We start from the raw sequence: 18,781 nt of genomic DNA on the forward strand, positions 1-18,781 counted from the left end.
GGGCGCAGTTTATTTTCACTCTAAAATTTTCTTGATGTATACCAAAAATGGAATTCTCTTGATGATTCCTAGAGACTCTAAAATTCATCATTCTGCCTCGCTTTGAAAGAGGGTCAACGTTTGAGGAGGCATTGCCATATAGCAGAAACTTGATAAGACATGAATCATTTGTGACAAAAAGGGTGATCCCATTGGAAGTTGATAATAATATCATGTAATGGGGCCCATGAATTAATGTTGATGCAACAAGATGAAGACTTTGTATGTTTGGTATAGACTTAGCTACAACAAAATGTGCATGCGTGTTAGATCAATTGGTCAGGATAGTGAGGCCATTCTTTTTACACGCAAATCGAATCTTCCTCCTCGTATATTTGATTAATTTAAAATAAAAATAAAAATAAAAACAAAAAATGTGATGTATTAATTGAAGACCATTCGGTCTTTATTTGTTGACAACTAGGACGAAAATGGTTGCTTTTATGGTTATAAATAGATGCAAAATGTGAGTAGAATCTAGATTCTTCTCTCAATTTTATGTAGTATTCTTGTACACTACTTGTATAAGTTGAAACAGATCGATCTTATGCATCCATGATAGAAGTAGACAACTTGTAGCATTTGAGCAAGACATGCCTAATACCAATAAGCAGCAAAATTACACAAAGACAAGCTAGGATTAATCTAGTAACTTTTATTCTTATCAGTGCCTTGGGATTTTCTTTAACGTAAATGTCTCAAAGTGACTCAACTACAATCGGATACTTGTTTTTCGGCATCCTTACAAGAGTTGGCTGGACCGAGTCGTCTTTCTCCAGAGGGATCCACCTGTAATAGTGATTAAATCCAGAATCAGAATCAAAAGTTCCCTGAAAATTCAGCTCAGATGGTTAAAGTTATCCCATCCATCTCAACCATTTCCAACTGCATGAAAAATTGGATTAATCATATGTTTGTTCTATACGTTTGATTACGCTGCATGGTTTCTATTTGACTTATGCTTATAGCTGTTAATTTTTTATATATAATTTTAATATTTTAAACTGAAAGATGTCATTCTTCATCTTACTTGTATCTGCAGACCAGGTGATGAATGAATACTGAGATTTCGAGCTTGGCCAGATTGATTCCGGGGCACATTCTTTGTCCGCTACCAAATCCAAGAAAGCTAAAAGGCTTTAGGGGTGCCTGCATTTTTTTTAACAATTATTTAACAATACAATGGTTTCAGGAAGCTACATATATCAACTGCAAATTGCTGATATGATAAGAGCTTACATCAAACCTAGAGGGATCAAACTTTTGCGGATTGGGAAAGACTTCTGGGTCATGGTGAATGGAGACAACATCCAAGTTAACAGACCAGCCTTTCTCTATTTTGTATCCTGTAATGTGGAAAATGAGTTAGAACCATGTAGTCACACTTGTGCGGTAAATGTTATCTCTTTTTCAGAGACAAAGTGTCGTACCATCAATCTCGAAATTCTGGGCAGCTTTTCTTGAATTCCAAGGTAATATAGTGGCTCTTCTGAGAGTTTCATTGATTACCTGAGATTCAACACTCTAGATATTAGTTGTCAGCTGATAAGTTATAACAGAAGAGCTTTAAAGATTAATGAGCTGATTACTTTGGCGGTGTAAGGCATGTTGTTAACTTCATCCCATGTTAGATTTGCTCCATTTTCCCGGTTTGATTGAATTTGTCGATGCTCATCCTGTAAGTTCGACACTTTTTATATTTTAGTCCTCTGTGGAAATCAAATATCAATGAAAACTTTGCCTTGGTGGCTAGATACATTACTCTTAGTTGTTCCAGAACAGAAGGGTTTTCTCCAAGGAATTTAATAAGCCATGTGAGAGCAGCAGTTGTAGTATCATGACCTGCAACCAACAGAGTTAATATGTTGTCCTTCAATTGTTTATCAGTGAGTTTATCTTTATCATCTTCATCCCCTGCTGCTTTGCTATGTTTCATTATCAGTGATTCTAAGAAATCTTTTTGGAAGCCTCCTCCGCTTCTCCTTTTAGAAATGACTGAGTCCAACATTGCATACATTCTATCTCGAGCCTGATAAGATAGAACGAAAGTATCAGAGATAAATTCCAACAATATCCATACAATATTTGAAGAAGAAAAATGTGTGTATTCATTACTGTTTCAAACTGATGAGCTATGGAGAAGTGATACCTGAATACCACGATGGAAAGCTGTTCCCGGGATTTTAAATGGCAAGGATGCAAAGGAGGAAGAGATGAGTTTAAAATTGGATCTAAACTTCTCCTGCTCTTCACCAGCAGGCTCCAAGCTCATTATCATGTTGCCGATAACTTTGAGAGTGAACTGCAAAAACATTAGAATATTAAGTTGTTTCCCTGGAAACAGTGTTACAGTGAAGATTAAGAAATGTTCTACTTGACTTGGTAACCAATACTAAACTGTAGAAGCTTCTTCAAGAACCAAAACTGTTCGTCCGGGCCACTGTTCTAATGTCTCAATTGCCAGAGTATTGATAAACTGAAAATATTTTTTAAGGCCATCAACTGATAGGGGCTCTGCAATCAACCGTCTAAGCCGCTTGTGTTCTTCTCCAGTGGTTTGGAGCAAGCTGGTAGGCCCTAGCACCTGCTGCCCTGTGTAGAAGAGGTTTAAGCTCACCATCCCATCTTTTCCTGCTAACAACATCTTGCTTGCTTCCCTCCCAGTCATGAACACAGTGAATCTACCCAACACGCTAGTCTTGAACACTTTCCCATACCTACAAAATAAATTACTAAGCTCAATATTGAAAGATCACAATAGATATCTTTTGGAAAATTTGGAAATTCATTTTTTAATGCAAAAGTCAAAAGCAGATGCGGGGGCAGATTTTGATTTAACTGATTACCTCTGCTGCCTCTTGTTCACGAAGCTGTAAATACCAGATGGACTTGAAAACTCTGATATAAATGAGAAGCTTTCTCCCACAATTGGCCAACCCAAGCTACCTGGGATGTCCACCAAGCTCTTTGGTGATGAAGTCCAAGAGTGCAGCACAAAGAAAGCTGAAAAAACAAAAATTAATACCAGTGCCAAGATGACTAAGATGAACAGCTCCATTGCAAGTTGGCTAACCAAAAACTATCAAACGATAATCTGAATCTTTTGACTTTAAAATATATTAAAAGGCACACTTGAAATAATTCTGTAGTAACTAAACATGACTGCCATTACTTGTACTAAAACCATCATCTCATGCGATGCGACGGCTTTGTAATTAACGTTAGCACTTCGTTACATACGTGAAAGCTTATGTATGTTCTTGTTTGACATTTTTCCTCTGCTGGCATTTCTAGGAGGCCTCTGTTTTTCTTATGTGTTTCTATTATTAGGCAGATTTTTTTAATCTGCTTTGGTGCTAATAAACCAATTTCCTATAGTAGTCACTTGTCAGTGGATGCTTAACTGCATTAGTCCTGAATTGTGGCAGATAGTGACAATTTCATTGCCGGCGGCTTGCTTGTCTTAAAAAATCTCCATATTTTATTAAGAAAAGTATTAGATATTGCCGCTTGTTTTTTGGCCAGAAAAAATACAAACAATATTAGTTCAAACCAAGTGGATTAACAAAAACAGAGTAAAAAACAACTGGGGATGCTGATCACAATGTGCCATGATAGATTCCCACTACTAAGTACTAACTGGTTCTACATTCTTTGTGCTTTCCCCCTTTTTTTTGTCTTTTGAGAATTTTTGTTTTCTGGTCTGATGTCTTTTGAGATTAGGGTTGAGATGCTTCAAAGCAACAAGAAGCACTTGTTAATTGTTGCAAATAAGACAGATATTATAGTGGAACATTACCATCTGAGAGAGTTCACAGGCATGTCAGATACATAGTTACTAACAACACCACAATGTTTCAAACAATGGCTTTGCCGCTTGTATACCACCTTTCCCCAAAACCAAATCACATGTAAATGCTTGATTGACAAAATTTAGATTAAGCTGGAAGCCCTCTGTTTCCATTTTTCTAACCATGTATTTACTGAAGCATAACTAGTAGCTACCAAGTCATCTGAAGCACTTAGATAGAACAAAATACCTTTCATACATTTACATAGCTTTTGAGCTGCTACCAGCCTACCCACATTGTTAAGCTCCACTTTTACATGTGTCCCTCCCTTCATCCTGAACTTTATTAATCCCTACCATATGATTTCCCCTTTCACCTTATCAAGGACTTCAAACCTGGGGTTGGCCACCATCAACATAATTTTCCAACTTATCGCACGAACCTGTTGGTAAATTACCCTTTTTTCTCAATAATCTCAAAATCTCATGTGCTGATATCTCATCTCCCTTCTCTGTCAAGTCATTAAGACATGCATACAAAGTCGAATGGTTAAACTTCCGTCCTGGTCGACGTGACATTTTTGCTGCGTTTTTCATTGCTTCCACTGCCTCTCCCATGTGACCATTCATATGATATTCCGTAGCCAAAACAAGAAATGCGCTTGCATTCCCCTTTCCGCTCTCCATAAGCTTCTCTACATATGATTTGGCCTTCTCAAACAGACCTTGCCTGCAGTAAGCAGTGACCAGCAAGTTGGGTACTCTAATGTCATATGATTTGACCCCAGATTCCCATTCCTGCACAATCTTCTCAGCACCGTCAATGTCACCCAGCTTCACTAACGAATTCACCATACATCCATACCCATTATTGTAGAATTCTACGGTGTTTTTGTGCAAATCCCAAATCCGATAAACCTCATATTTTTTACCAATAGCAGCATATGAAGTCATCAGGCGTTCATAACCAATTTTCCTTGAGTCATTGTCAATCAGTTGCTCCGATCTCCTCAGAAATGTCGATGTCCTCTCCAACAGTCCAGCCTTCAAGCACGCTTTCGCTGCAACAAAATAACCACGCCAGTCCATGGTGACCAGAGGATCAGCTTCCATCTTCACCAAAACCATTTCCATTTGGTCGAAGTCACCAGTGGCTGCATACGACAACATCCTAAGTTTCAATGTGTGAATGTCATAAACAATGTTTTTTTCTTCCATCTCTTCGACTAGAACGTGTGGTTTTTCATATTCACCAGTTCGAAAATAGAGGGATACCATTTCATTATAATCCGAAAATCCTTTCGCAAAACCCAACTCTTTCATCTTTCCGAAAGTAATGTCAGCCTGCTACACAGATTTACGACGTGTATAGCAGTATAAGAGAGAACCATACACTACTCTAAATGGGTATGGGATGCTATCGAAATACCTCCCAGCTTGTTGCAGACCACGGAATTTGGAGATCAATTCTAGCCGAACAGCAATATCTCCAGGAGACAGATCGTGCATCATCACATCACTCATCCATTCTGAAACCTCGAGTGCTTGGCAATGGCGACGGGAATTACGGAGCTGCTTGATGAAATCTTTGATCTCTGATTGCTTCAATTGTCTCCCTTCTTTGACCCACTGATCCAGCATCGGCACAACGGAAACACTAGGATTTCGATTTCCAACCGACAAAATCCTACAGTACAGGTACTGAAATGGGGGTGAGGAGGAGATGGTGGAGGAGGCCAGGGCCTCGGTTGAGTACAATAGTGCGCCTAAAACCCTAGAAATGGCATGGCCACACCATGGATTTGAGGCAAGAGACGTATGAGTGTTACCCTCAAATACATCTCTATACATAAATAAAAGCTTAACAAAAATAAAAATCATAAGTAAATGCAATGCAATGCAAAACAAAATTATTTAAATATAAAATTTTATCCTACGAGAAGCTTAAGAGTCTTAAATTCTTCAATTATAATCGCAGCATTATTGATATTATTAGCAAATTATCTTTTATATATAGAGAGTTTTTCTTTAATGCGGACATCCGCATTGTGTTAAAGTCCGGTCATGTCCTTCCAGCTTCTTTTCTGTAGGATGGATTTGCTTTCATACATGTATAAAGCAAAAACATGGTAAGCACTCCATATATAAATATATAATTAGGGGTTGGGCCTTCCAAAAAGTATCCCAAAAGTGGGAAGGTGTGCAGAAGAACAATAAGCAATACCATTGGTTGCTACTGTAAGCTTGCTTCTTTTTTTGTTTAATTATAGAGCCACGTCAGTGATGGGTTCCACTAAGCTAGTATGGCTCCTCAAGCCAAGTGAGTTTCACTAAGAACTAGGGGTGGCAATTTCCTACACGACTGTTACACGACTCTAAACCCGTACGGAAAAAACACGACTTGAACCCGCATGATTAATAATTTGGTAATTTTCAGGTCAACCCGTTTGACCGTTTATTACGAGGTGGGTTTCGGGTCAACCCACCAACTCGTTAAAACACATGTAATCCGCTTTATTAAGCGGGTCGTGTCAACCCGTGTAAGACACGCTTAACCTGCGAAAAATATAGAGAAATAGAGACTTCAAAACACACATATGAGATTTCGAACCCCACCATCCTCATTACTCTCCAACACCTTATCCACCATGCTAGAAACAACTTTGTGATTATATACTATGCTTTTGAAATTTATAATGTTTCTTTTTCTTCTTTTGTTTTCTTTCTTTTCCGTCTATCTTTTCCTCTCTTTTTTAATTTCTTTTCCTTCTCACTTTTCTCCTCTCTTTTTTAACTTCTCTTTAGTTTTCTCTCCTTTCTTGTTTTTTTTCTTTCTTTTCCTTCTCTTTAGTTTTCTCTCCTCTCTTTTTTATTTTTTTTCTTTCATTCTCTCTCTCTCTCTCTCTCTATTTTTTTTTCTTTTCCTTCTCTCTTCTCTCCTCTCTCTATCCTTTTTTCTTTCTTTTCCTTATATTTTCTCTCCTCTCTCCGTTTTTTTATTTAAATTTTTCAGTTATGACTTTTGTAATATGCATGTTATTATTTATCAACCCGTTTCCGCACTCAAACCCGCATCGATAAAAGACAACCCGAACCCGACACAACACGTTTATTAAATGGGTTGGGTTCTAGTTGAGCTTTCTTGACACGCTTAATATCCCGACACGATACGAACCCGACCTGACCCGACCCATTGCCAAATCCTACTAAGAACCAAATTCACTTGCAAAAAGAAGTTGCAAAAGAGATAACTGGACTTTAACATAATGCGGACGTCCGCATTAGAGAAGAATATATATATATATATTAAGTACATATGTACCTATTTGGTTTTTATGAAAATTCTCGATGGGCGGCCGCCTAGCCAAAAAAGGCTTAGATCCCGCCCCTAGTGTCAATGCATTAAGAACTCTTTACTGATGAACTTCGAAAGTGAGAGAATTGTAGTGTATTATTGAATAGAAACAATGGTTATTATATAAACCAAAAATCAACCCTTTGTAACAAACCTAAACGTGGTATAAGGTGTATTCAATTAGGAATGTATATGATTTTGAAATGTTTTTTTTTTTAAGTGACTAAGGGGGTGTATTTTTTTTAAACGTTCTAGAATCCTAATTGAATACACCGAGTCAGATAACAAAAGAATCCCTCAACAATCCGGATTATTAAGCAAGATAGCAACAACATGCTTATCTCATCCTAGAAAATAGAAAAACTTAAACAAAACGGCTGGTTTGTTGAACAATGAGAATATAAACTTCGAGTTACAATTTGAATCACAAAGACCATAACGCCCCCTACTTGCCCTCTTCCATTTCCGCGACCAATTTGGGATTGTCTATAACCTTTGAAATAAAACTGCCGTTTTATCCCTGAATTATAATGCTTTTTAAACTTAGTCTTTTATATTGGCGGACAAAATAATCGACAGTATTAAGTTTGAAATGTGTTATATAATTCAAGGGGTAAAACGGCTAAAAATCCTTTAAATAATCGAGTTCACCTTTTGGTAAACGGTTTTTGGTCAATGAGCAAGCATTCGCGTTCGTATCGTTTTCACGGCCCGTTTTCTGTTTTCATTTCTGTTTTCGGCAAAACCTGTTCGGTGGAACGTTTTTGTTTTCCCTAAAAATATTTTCCAAAAACAAATCCAATTCATGAACAAAAGTTGAAAACGAAATTATGTTGTTTTCGTTTTCAACGTTTTCATTTTCAGTCCATACTATAATTCATTCTTTCCATCTCTCTTTCTCCAATCAACATTGATTCTTGTCTTTGAAATTCTCCATAGCTATTCTTCTTCTTCTAAAATCTCTGAGATCGTGATTTACTTATCAAGCACCAGACCCAAAAAAAAAAAAAATTCAACTGAGGAGCACCACTGTGGAAACCCATCTCCCCCGATCCAAACCCATCGTCTAGTTTGCCGCACCGGCACCTCCAAAGCACGATCACCACCAAAGCAATCGAACCATAACTGCCACAAACCCAGTTGAACCACTATCACCACCCAATCGAACCACCACCAACCATTAACAAATGAAAACAGAGAGAGGATGGGTATGAAGAGAGAAGAAGAACAGGAAGAATCAGAGAGAGGAAGAAGAAAATAAAAAAATAAGAGAGGAAGAAGAAGAGAAGAGAAAACAGAGAAAAAGGAAGAAAGAAAAAAGAAAGTCAGGAAGGAATAGAAGAAGAAAAAAGGAAAAGAGAAAGAAAAAGAGAAAAAAGAAGGGCACGGGCCTGGGAACGAAGGAAAGAAAGAAAGAAAGAGAAAGAGAAAAAAGAAATGAGATAAGATAGTTTGTCTTAAAAAAAACATTAGAATTTTTTATTTGTTAAATTATACATTTTTTTTATTGTTTATAAATTTTTGTCTTCGAAAAATAGCAGATTTTATTTATTAAAAAAATGAAATTAGCAAAAATACAATTGAAAATAAGTCACATATTATTATTTTCAAATTGTACTACCAGACACATTTTCATTGTTTTGTTTTCTGAAGATGTTTTCAATTAATCTACAGACATTTTCATTTCAAAATGCAAATTTATTTTCTTGTTTTCATTCTCTGAAAATATTCTCGAAAACACTCTCAAAACGTTACCAGACGGGAGTGTCTACAAGTTGTAAGCATAACCAGCTGTATAGTCTTTTTACACCAGAAACTCTTACGTATCGAAAGAGATTTTGCTTTTTGTATTCTGCTTTAGGGAAGCATTTTGTTGTGAGTACTTTTTTGATGAGATTTTTGTTGTGCATGCTTCAATATTCTCTTCTTAGAGCATACTTTTTTCCACATCTACAAAGGATTCTCGATTTTATTTATAAAAGTGCAAATCTTCTTACTACAATAAGGAAACCAAAATGCAAATGCTCGAGGTAGAATGTGACTCAGTTGTTTGTAGTTCTTTTGATTAGCAATCGCATGGGGATCAATCATCCCATGTTTAGTTTGAAAAGTAATTGTGAAAAATGAATGTAAAGTCCATACACACACACACACTACAAATGCTCAAGCCTGATCGAAAAATCATACACAAGAACCTGGCCCTAGGAACTTTAGGATGACGGTCACGCAGGACCTCTGAGGCAGGTTTCCACAGATGATAAAACTCCTAGAAGAGTTAGAGCAATTTATGCAGTAAAATTCCATTTTCCAGTTGTTCCTGAGACATGAGGGGAGGTCGAGTCCGATAAGGGCCTTCCACATGCGAGACAACCAAAGCATGCCACTAAGGCCAGAGGAAAAAATTGTTTCATTGCTGCCGCATAAGATCAAAGAACCAAAGGATTGCTAGTAGTCATGCGCTGTTCCCCAGATTATAAGAGGCCGAAAGAAGGAAATTATTGAACCAGACTTATAAGAGAGGCTTGCAAAAGAAGAAGAAAAAAACAGCAGCAGCAGCTCCATATAAACAACAAGAAACAGTACTAATCAATTGTAACACCCAGAGAGATACCTACTACTAAGTTTTCTGTTTCTGTTCATATTTGTACTTTATTTGTGGCCAGCATCCGGATTTGTGCTTATGCAATTTAAAATGAAAGCTCCACATTACTTTTCCAGATACTACAGCGGTAGATTGTCATCGGAGAAAGTTCATAGGAAAGCTGGATACATAGTTAATCACTAACACCATAAACCACTCCCTGGTCGGTGCTTTAAGTCACTTTGCTCCAAGGAAATTACACGTAATTAACAGTTAAAAAGTCACATGAAGCATTAAGAAGGGCAAAAAAAGGATGCAATTGTCTAGATATTCACCTTTTGGTTCGTAGCTGGAAAAAACACCCTTCATAGATTTGTAATGTTACTTAAATATTTGGGTGCTACCCACGTTGTTGAGCTGCACCATCACATGCATCCCTCAATCCTGAACTTCATCAATCCCTTCCATACAATTTCCCGTTTCACCTAACTCCAGAACCTGTGGGTGCACAACTATCAATCTAATTTCTAATTTTATCACATAAATCTGTTGTAAAATGACCCCTTTTTCTGAATAATATCAGCAATTCATGCGCTTCTTCAACATCTCCCTTCTCTTTTAACTACTCAAAGCAAGCAGCCAAAGTTGAATTATCAAACTTCCATCCTGGTCGAGATGCCGAGCTTGCTGCCATTTTCAATGTTTCCACTGCCTCTTCCATCTGATCATTCATATGATATGTGGTAGCTAAAAGAGCCCATGCGCGACAACACTCCTTTCCACCCTCTGAAAGCTTCTTCACATATGATTTGGCCTTCTCCAAAAGACCTTTCCTGCAGTAAGCTTTGATCAACAAGTTGGGTATTTGAATGTTAAAGAATTTGTTCCCAGATTCCCATTCCTCCACAATCTTCTCAGCACCATCAATGTCATCCATCTTCAACAATGAACTTAACATACACCGATACCCGTTATTGTAGAACCCTACCATGTTCTTGTACAATTCCCAAATTCGATAAACCTCGTGTTTACTACCAATAGCAGCATATGAAGTCAACAAGTGTTCATAACCAATTTTCCTTGTTTCACTGTTAATGAGTTGCTCTGATTTCCTCAGCAATGCCGCTGTCTTCTCCAATTGTCCAGCTTTCAAGAACGCATCTGCTGCGGCAGCATAACCATGCCAGTCCAAAGTGACCAGAGGATCAGTTTCCATCTTCATCAAAAGCTTCTCCATTCGGTCTACATCCGAAGTGGCTGCATACGAATATAACCGAATGTTCAATGTGTTCATGTTATAATCAATGCCTTTCTCTGCCATCTCTTTAACTAAAATATCTATCTTTCATGTTTACCCATTTGAGAATAAAGGTTTAACATTGTATTATAACAGAATGATCCTTTCAAAAAACCCAACTCCTTCATCTTTTCAAAAACACTCTCAGCGTTTTCCAAACAATTATGCTTTGCATAGCAGTACAGCAGAGCACCATACACAGGAACCACTTTTAATGACTCTGGGATGCTATCAAAATACCTCTCGGCTTCTTCAAGCCCATGGACTTTTGACGTCAAATCTAACCGCACCGCAATGTCTCCAGGATGCAGATCATGCTTCATTTCATCGCTCATCCACTCTGAAATCTGCAGAGCATGGCAGTAGCGACGATACCCTCGGAGCCGCTTGATGAAACCTTGAGCTCGGGCTGCTTCACGTCTCCCCCTTCTACCCGCCATTGATGGAGCATTGGCAGAATGGAATCCCCAGGGTTTCGAATCTGCCAAATCCTACTGTGCAGAAGCTCAAATGGGGGTAATGAGGAGGAAGGCAGCACCTTAGTGGAGTAGAATAGTGCACCAAAAACCCTAGAAATGGCATATCCACGCCATGGATTTGATCTTGAACGAAGAAGCTTCATCATCGAACCTACACCGAGACTTGAGAAATGTTGGGCTCCAGCGACAAGTTAGGATTTACGGTTTTGAATATATATATTATTTGTTGGAGATTGTTTCGTAGAAGCCCAAAAGAGTGAACAGAACAGGATACGGATAAACCCATGGGTAGATGGACTAATCTTTTCTTTTCTTTTTTTTTTTTTTTTTTTTTGTTGAGAAAAGATGGACTAATCTAAAAAAAAAAATAATCATATGAAGTTGACACAGTGTTCGACCCAAAAAAAAAAAAAAAGTTCACAAACAAGATATGAAGCACATAAGAACCATTTTATATTATGAAAAAATTTGAAACCCCATTCATGATACATTTACTAAAAATATAAATTTTAAAAACACAAAATATAGAAGGAATTGGGCTACAGCCCAAAATTGAGACAATTTATTCAGTAAAGAAGGGTCAAAGCACTTCATATTTTCCCAGCATTTATTTGTTTTTTAGGGAAGGGGACGTAATAAATTATGAGTCCTCCTATTTTTCTTTTCTTTTTTCCTTTTTATACAAGTGATATTAGGGTAAGGAGAATCAAACTTAACACATTAAGGAGTGCAGAGTAAAGATGTCAAAAGGACTATGCCAGACCGGACATGCTGGTTTAGACTCACACAATTAATAAACAAGTCAAACCAAGTCCATCCATTTATGAAAATTATTAAGTCTGGCTTGAGTCAGCAACCCTAGCCCATATAAGAATGGCACGGGCTTGTGTCGAGCCACGAAACGGGCCGATATGGGCCCACACCAAGCTCAACTTATGTATTGCATATTTTGTATTCTTTTTCTTACAATTTCATTTCAATCTTTTTAACATTAGGCTCTGAAGAACATCATGACATATCCTACCAAGTCTTCCATGAATGTCAAGTTTCATAACGTTGTTGCCTTCCATCTAATTTGAAAAGCGAGATTAATACACTAATCAACACTTTTTTTTTGGACAAAAACACTAATCAACACTTAACCGAATAAGACCCTCTAAATTAATTCTACTAATTTAAGAAAGAACATAAAATGGGGAATCCCCGATTTAAATATTCCGGACATGAAGGTGAGATGGGGAAAAAATGCTTAACGGAATGGAAATGATTTACCCACTCCAAATTCACCCACTCCAAATTCGATCCATTTCCATCCCTAATTAGAGGGGGCTGGTTGTAGAGGCCAAATTGAAAGTGGCCTCACATTGCCAAAATCCTAATTTTTTTTCATTGCTATCTCTCCTACAAGAAAGTTTTTTTTGCTCATTTTGGAGGATCAATACCGCTCTCATTCTCACTTTCATTCTCCACAAAAAATTAAAAGTAAAAAATTAAAATTGAAATAGTTATCAACAAGACTCTAAATTTAACCGTTTTATGATTGAAGATGACCTAAGAACACATACGTACATCTCTCTCCGAGAAGCTCTCTCTCTAAATTAAGTAATATATAATAGTATGCATACTAAGTAATCTATAATTCGATTTTCTTTATAAACTAATATAATAGCGGTCGTTGATGATGTTATTCAATGGTGCCTGTACAAGGGTGGCACATGTCATGCTCACCTAACTTGCATGTGATATTTCTCCTCCTCGATGATGAATAATGGACCTAATACAATATGACAACGACACAAATAATTTTTCTTTATTGACAACACCATAAATAATTAATTTTCTTCATTGACAACGACACAATTAATTATCTTTAATTCTCCACTCATACCTGTACATGCGACCAAATGAGATGAGATTAGACTCGCCATTTGGAAGGGCATCTTCCATTGACGAGTGACACGTCCTTGGATGTAGAAAAGCAATAGAAGAACCAAAAAAAACAAATGACAAACAGACAATAAAGCAGCCATCAATAGAACAACAATATGGGGTCTAGTAGTGAAAAAAGGGTTTTGATTTGCAGACTAATAGCCTCGAGTTTGAATCTTCATAGCATATTCACAGTGAGAAAAGTCCCTCTCTTCTGACTGAAGAAAAAAAAAAAAAACAGAGAAAACCCCCTCCTTCCTAACTTTGGCAGAAATAAAAAATAAATAAAACTACAATTTAAGAAACAATCATAAGAGAAAGAAAACAGATATTGGTTAGCAAAAAAGACCACCCCCAAAAACAAAAACAAAAAACAAAGGACACAGAGTAAATCAATCTTCCATAGGAAATAAAAGATCTTATTAGCATAAACGCTAATACAACCCAGCAGGTGTTCCAGTAAGATTAGGACTAAAACATGCTCTAAACGATCCTATCTCCTAGAAATGATAACATAATTCATCTATAGTTTTTAACTGATACAGGGTACTGTGGGTTCTGTGTACTGTGTGAGCAGCAATCTTCACAGCCTTAAGTCCTGCACCACATACATATACATCTGTATGTAGTATGTACAAGAAGCTATCTGAGATTAACTACCCTCCTCTAAATTCTCAAACATAAATATGTTCCTGTGGTCAATAACTAAAATAGAGTTTCTAGGCCCTCTGGTTGAAGTCCATGAAGCTCGGGCGAGCCTGTCCATTGGAAACAGCCTGGTTGTGAAGCATGTGATGGTGCTGCTGGGTCTGGCCGCTACCAAGCTGATGATGTGAGGACGACTGAGGGGCGGCATATTGAGGGGGGAGCCCTCTGTAGAAAGGGTTTCCATTCCCAGGTGGGATTTGGTTGGTTTCAATCTTAAGCCGCTGAACCTCCTCCTTAAGTTTTTCATTCAAGGCTGTAGGTGTAAAATAAACAAAAAGCAAAGCAACTATAATATAACCTCAAAAGAAAAGTTAGCTAACTTGAAAGTAAAACAATTCCATCACTCCTTTTCCATAACAGCACAAATATACGAATAATATGCATACCATCTCTTAGTTGTGCTTGTTGCTCCATAGCCTGTAAGCGAAGCTTGAGCTCCTTATTCTCAGCAGTTATAACAGTAGTGTCCCTCTGCATCACAGATACATTATATAGACTGATAAGGATGCAGACACCGTTAAACTAAAATCCTAAACTGACTCTTAAACTATCTGAATTATGCGCTACACAAACTTGCATGTGCTACAAGAACATAAATGGTATAATTAAGAATAGGGTCAATCCTTATAAAGACAGCCTGGTGTCGAAATCCAGCAAGAACCAAGAGGTTGTCCTAGATTTGAACCAGAATGACTCTGAAAATTGCTTAGCAAAATACTGTTACACAGTAAAGCTTAAAATTCAAAAGAAAGGAAACAACGGGAAACAAGTTTGCCAAATTAAGAAAAACGTCTAAGACACCTAGGAGTCCTCAAGTTTGATTGTAACTTTTGACCATCCACCATGGGCAAAGAAGTTTCTCGCATTACTGGCACCTACTGTCTAGTAGGTGGTGACCATTAAAAATTCAATCCTACTCAGGAAGCCTGAATCTTTTAATATAAGGGCTGTGGTTCCTTTTAGGTTGGACATGGCATGGGTGTCCACAGTTTTAAAAGAATCAGTTATTGCTAGACTCTTCAATCTAGCAAACAGAAACAAACGCCGGCAGATAAAATAAAGTAGAAACTGTAGAATCAAATGAAGGATCCCAAATTCTCATATCTGTTTGTCAAATCAACTTCTAGAGCTTCAATCTTGCAAAGAGAAAAGGAAAAAAAAAAGACAGAGAAGAGATCTCAGCAGAGGAGAAATAGAGCTCACTAGTTGAAAAGACTTGAGCACAGAACACAAGGAGGTAGCAGCTTATAAAACTTGACCTTTTTCACTATGAAGTTATAGCATAACATCATCAGTTTGTAACTGTTATGGAAACATATTATCTTCTAACTATGTATAAACCTGCTTTAATCCACATCCCAGCTAAGTGACCAATGCCCTGACCTTATTCCTAAACTTAATTAATGTTCCAGAACGATCGGGATTTCTAGTAACTAAAGCAACATGGATGTTTAAATGTTCTTCTACAGAAAAGTTAGTACCAATTTGAAGTTACAGCAAAAATTTTAGGTTACAAAAACTGCTTTCTGCCATTCATAATCTTTCCCTATTTCCAATGTGTGGCTTTTTCCTTTCTGTTGATACTAACTTGTGTCCAGAACAATGTTATTTTACATTTTAGGTTAAGTGTTTTGGGTTGAGGGTTTATATTGAAAAGATAATTAAAATGAAGCACAAAACTACTTAGTTATGGACATAAGCAACTGAAATTTATAAGCTGAGGATCCATACTTGACATTAATGTGTATGTTTACTTCTTGTATTGTTAATGGAAATACAAAAATCATACCAAAACAAAGATCATAATCAATGTTAAACTATCCCTTAAACAAAACACATTTCCTAAAGAATAAAAGCTTTGGTATCTTAGAACATAAAAGCTAGAATCTCACAAAAACCGGTCGCATTAGGGGAATTAATTTCATTAACTGAACTCACAGAAGGACCCAATCTTTGAAAAGAAAATGACATACGTAAGATTGAAAAGAATCATTATGAGGAACGTTGATATAATAAAGTAACTTTGTACTGTTCAGTGATTAAGGAAACTGATAGAGTTTTCCTAGAAACAGAAAGATCTATTTATCCATATTTCATATGTAACCCTATGTGCCTATACGTACTGGAGAATGAAGCAAGCATGGAAACATTGACAATCTAAAATGGTAGAAAATGGAAGGAAAAGTAAACAACCGTGCACCCGAACAAAACCACCCGCATAAATGAACAATGAAAATAATTTCATGATGATCATTGCAAAGCAGAAAATACCATTTTTGTAATGACAAAGCATGATATATCCGTTTCATAACAAACCAAGTTGCGGGTTCCATTGGTTTAGCAAGTAGTACCTAAAGTCTTGCCCAACTGATACTTCTTAAGGTACAAAAGTCAAGGTCTTAGGTATTACCTGTAACAGAGTGACCTGTGCTGATAGGGTTGTTGCCTCTGTCTGAAGCGTCTGCACCTTCCTCTCCAGCTCATTGGTATATCTCACCTTCCTCTCCTTCGACCGCGCAGCAGATTGTCTATTGGCTAAAATCCTATCAACCACAAAATTATGAATTCAATTTCTCATTCCACCAAATAAATAACATCTACCAAAAAAAAAAAACCAACATTTCCATAAACTAAGTTTTCTTTCTTCAAAATTTCGCAAAAGAAATCCCAGTTTACGTATCAAATTAGATTCTGAACATTAAAAACGGCCAAATCCCCTCAATTAATTGAAAAGAGTTTAACTGAAATTTGCAGAAAGAAAAAACCCTAAAAAAAAAAGAGCAAAAAGAAAAACGATGATCCAGTTGAGGAAAGGGTCAAGAAGACAGCCACAAGAAAAACAAAACAGAGACACAAAAACAAAAAATGGGCAACCTTTTAGCTCTCTTCGGGTCAATAAGAGAGAGCTCAGCAAGTCTCTCAGGAGCTATGGACTTCTTGATACCGTCCACCACGATCACAGGCGAGTCCGCCTCAAACGACGGCGTAAAGGAGCCGTCCATTGAGTTGCTGTGCCTGTGGTGGGACCCAGACCTCTGCCCCACAAGGGCTTCTCTGCCGGAGTCTCCTCCGGCGCCGAGACCGAGGCCGTCGAAGAAGTCGGAGTCGACGGAGAGGCTCCGGAGGTGGGCGGCGGATGCGGTGGAGGGGCCGCCGGGCCTGGAGCTCGGGAAGGGGTTGGGTGGGCCGGAGGAGTCGTCGGAGTCCTGGGTCATTGGGTTGCTGCTACGTGGCGGGATGGTTGGGGAGGGGAGGCAGGAGAGGTCGAGGTCGGAAGGGTCAAAGAGGAGGAGGTCGTCGAAGTTGGGGATGCGGAAGGAGGTGTCAGAGTGGGCTCGGCGGTGGTGGGACCCGCGCTGTGGGGTCTCCGACATCTGCTCCATGTCAGTCGAGGATGTCGGGGAGGGCCTTGAAGCTCCGGTGAAGTTGTTGTTCAAATCCATTTTCGTCTTTTGCTCTGTTTTTTTTTTTTTGGGTTTTTGGGTTGTGGTGGTGGTGGGTGGTAACGGTGGTCAGGTGTTTAATGTTTATTGATGAGAGTGGTGGTGGGAGTTTAAGTGGTTGAAAACAACGGAGAGAGAGAGAGGGGATTTGAGGGGTGGAGAGAGGGAGAGTGCGTTGAAAAAGTGAGCAAGGAGGAGGTTTGGTTGGTAAAACCAAAAGTGATATAAGTACTTTTGGGAAGAAGGACTTGAACGAGCTGAGTAGTGAGTAGTAGAACCCAATTATATGTAGTTTGACATTATATTCCTCTATTTATAACCTACACACACGCAATGCATATGGAAGAATAGTTGCGTTCATTGAACTGCAATATTGTAGAAAAACTAGTATGAGAAGTTTGTAAGAGAAAATTTTGATGCTTATATGTTTCCATTGCCATTTTTTACCATAATTATTTTTACTTTTGATATTATATAATTATAACTACTAACAACGTGGTGGTGTGAGGAATTTGAATGCAACGTAAAATTAGCACGCCGTGTGAATAATCTTAATACACAAACAACGATCAAACCTTTCATCAACGATATGTGTTGAAGTTAAAGTTTAACTCAAATCTCCCAATATGAATATATGTTAACTCATAATGCATCTTATTGGATATACATTCTATAATAAATTTCCCAATATGAATGTATGCTAACTCAAAATGCATCTTATTGGGTATACATTCTATAACATGCACTCCTGTTATAATTGCTCCAAAAAAGTGTCAAGCTTCTTTCTATAAAGATTTGAGTTGGATTAACTTTTAATTCTTATTCTAACAAATCCTACTATACTAGGGTATGAATGCCTATTAAAGGTAACTTTCCATTCACTGAAAATAAAATTTTAATTTCTACCATATGCAAAATCATAAATCCTACTAGGTGAAAATCGTATAACTCACATGGCAAGCCAAGATCGATAAATAGTATGAAGAATTTGACTGGGGCATCTACACAAACAAAACTTAAACTTCAAAAGCTACTGAATTCAAGATCTTAAGAGCTCTCTGATGCTTAAGTTAGTAATCATATTCATTGAATGTGTGGCGAGAATGTTTAGTCTAAATCAACTTATCGTTGGTAGCATATTTAAATCCCATTTATATTGA

At 37.6% G+C, this 18,781-nt stretch overlaps 2 protein-coding genes and 2 pseudogenes across 4 annotated transcripts; all 4 read right to left on the bottom strand.

Annotated features, from left to right (window-relative positions):
- Window positions 1-559: 559 nt before the first annotated feature.
- LOC103341855 (abscisic acid 8'-hydroxylase 3-like) lies at window positions 560-4,218 on the bottom strand. 2 transcript variants are annotated; one of them, XM_089054231.1, is made up of 10 exons: window positions 4,080-4,218; window positions 2,886-3,042; window positions 2,438-2,756; window positions 2,189-2,341; window positions 1,802-2,068; window positions 1,629-1,715; window positions 1,470-1,548; window positions 1,279-1,385; window positions 1,070-1,188; window positions 560-828 (listed from the first exon to the last, which is right to left on the bottom strand). In XM_089054231.1, the coding sequence occupies exons 1-10, from the start codon at window positions 4,162-4,164 to the stop codon at window positions 738-740; spliced, it is 1,464 nt and encodes a 487-aa protein (XP_088910357.1). In that variant the 5' UTR covers window positions 4,165-4,218; the 3' UTR covers window positions 560-737. The 2 variants fall into 2 exon arrangements, with proteins under 2 accessions (XP_088910357.1, XP_088910358.1); XM_089054232.1 differs by lacking the exon at window positions 4,080-4,218 and having other exon boundaries at window positions 2,886-3,112.
- LOC148915928 (pentatricopeptide repeat-containing protein At2g20710, mitochondrial pseudogene) lies at window positions 3,895-5,710 on the bottom strand (annotated as a pseudogene).
- A 3,512-nt stretch (window positions 5,711-9,222) lies between these two features.
- Window positions 9,223-11,745, bottom strand: LOC148915929 (pentatricopeptide repeat-containing protein At2g20710, mitochondrial pseudogene; annotated as a pseudogene). Its single transcript, XR_016128330.1, has 2 exons — window positions 10,101-11,745; window positions 9,223-9,643 (listed from the first exon to the last, which is right to left on the bottom strand). The product of XR_016128330.1 is annotated as a pentatricopeptide repeat-containing protein At2g20710, mitochondrial pseudogene (transcript).
- A 2,113-nt stretch (window positions 11,746-13,858) lies between these two features.
- LOC103341858 (transcription factor VIP1) lies at window positions 13,859-17,880 on the bottom strand. Its single transcript, XM_008245414.3, has 4 exons — window positions 17,053-17,880; window positions 16,589-16,721; window positions 14,565-14,649; window positions 13,859-14,431 (listed from the first exon to the last, which is right to left on the bottom strand). The coding sequence occupies exons 1-4, from the start codon at window positions 17,619-17,621 to the stop codon at window positions 14,190-14,192; spliced, it is 1,029 nt and encodes a 342-aa protein (XP_008243636.2). The 5' UTR covers window positions 17,622-17,880; the 3' UTR covers window positions 13,859-14,189.
- Window positions 17,881-18,781: the final 901 nt, after the last annotated feature.

Source organism: Prunus mume, linkage group LG6 (genome assembly GCF_029339155.1).
Source record: "Prunus mume cultivar Tortuosa linkage group LG6, ASM2933915v1, whole genome shotgun sequence".
Taxonomy (NCBI): Eukaryota; Viridiplantae; Streptophyta; class Magnoliopsida; order Rosales; family Rosaceae; genus Prunus; species Prunus mume.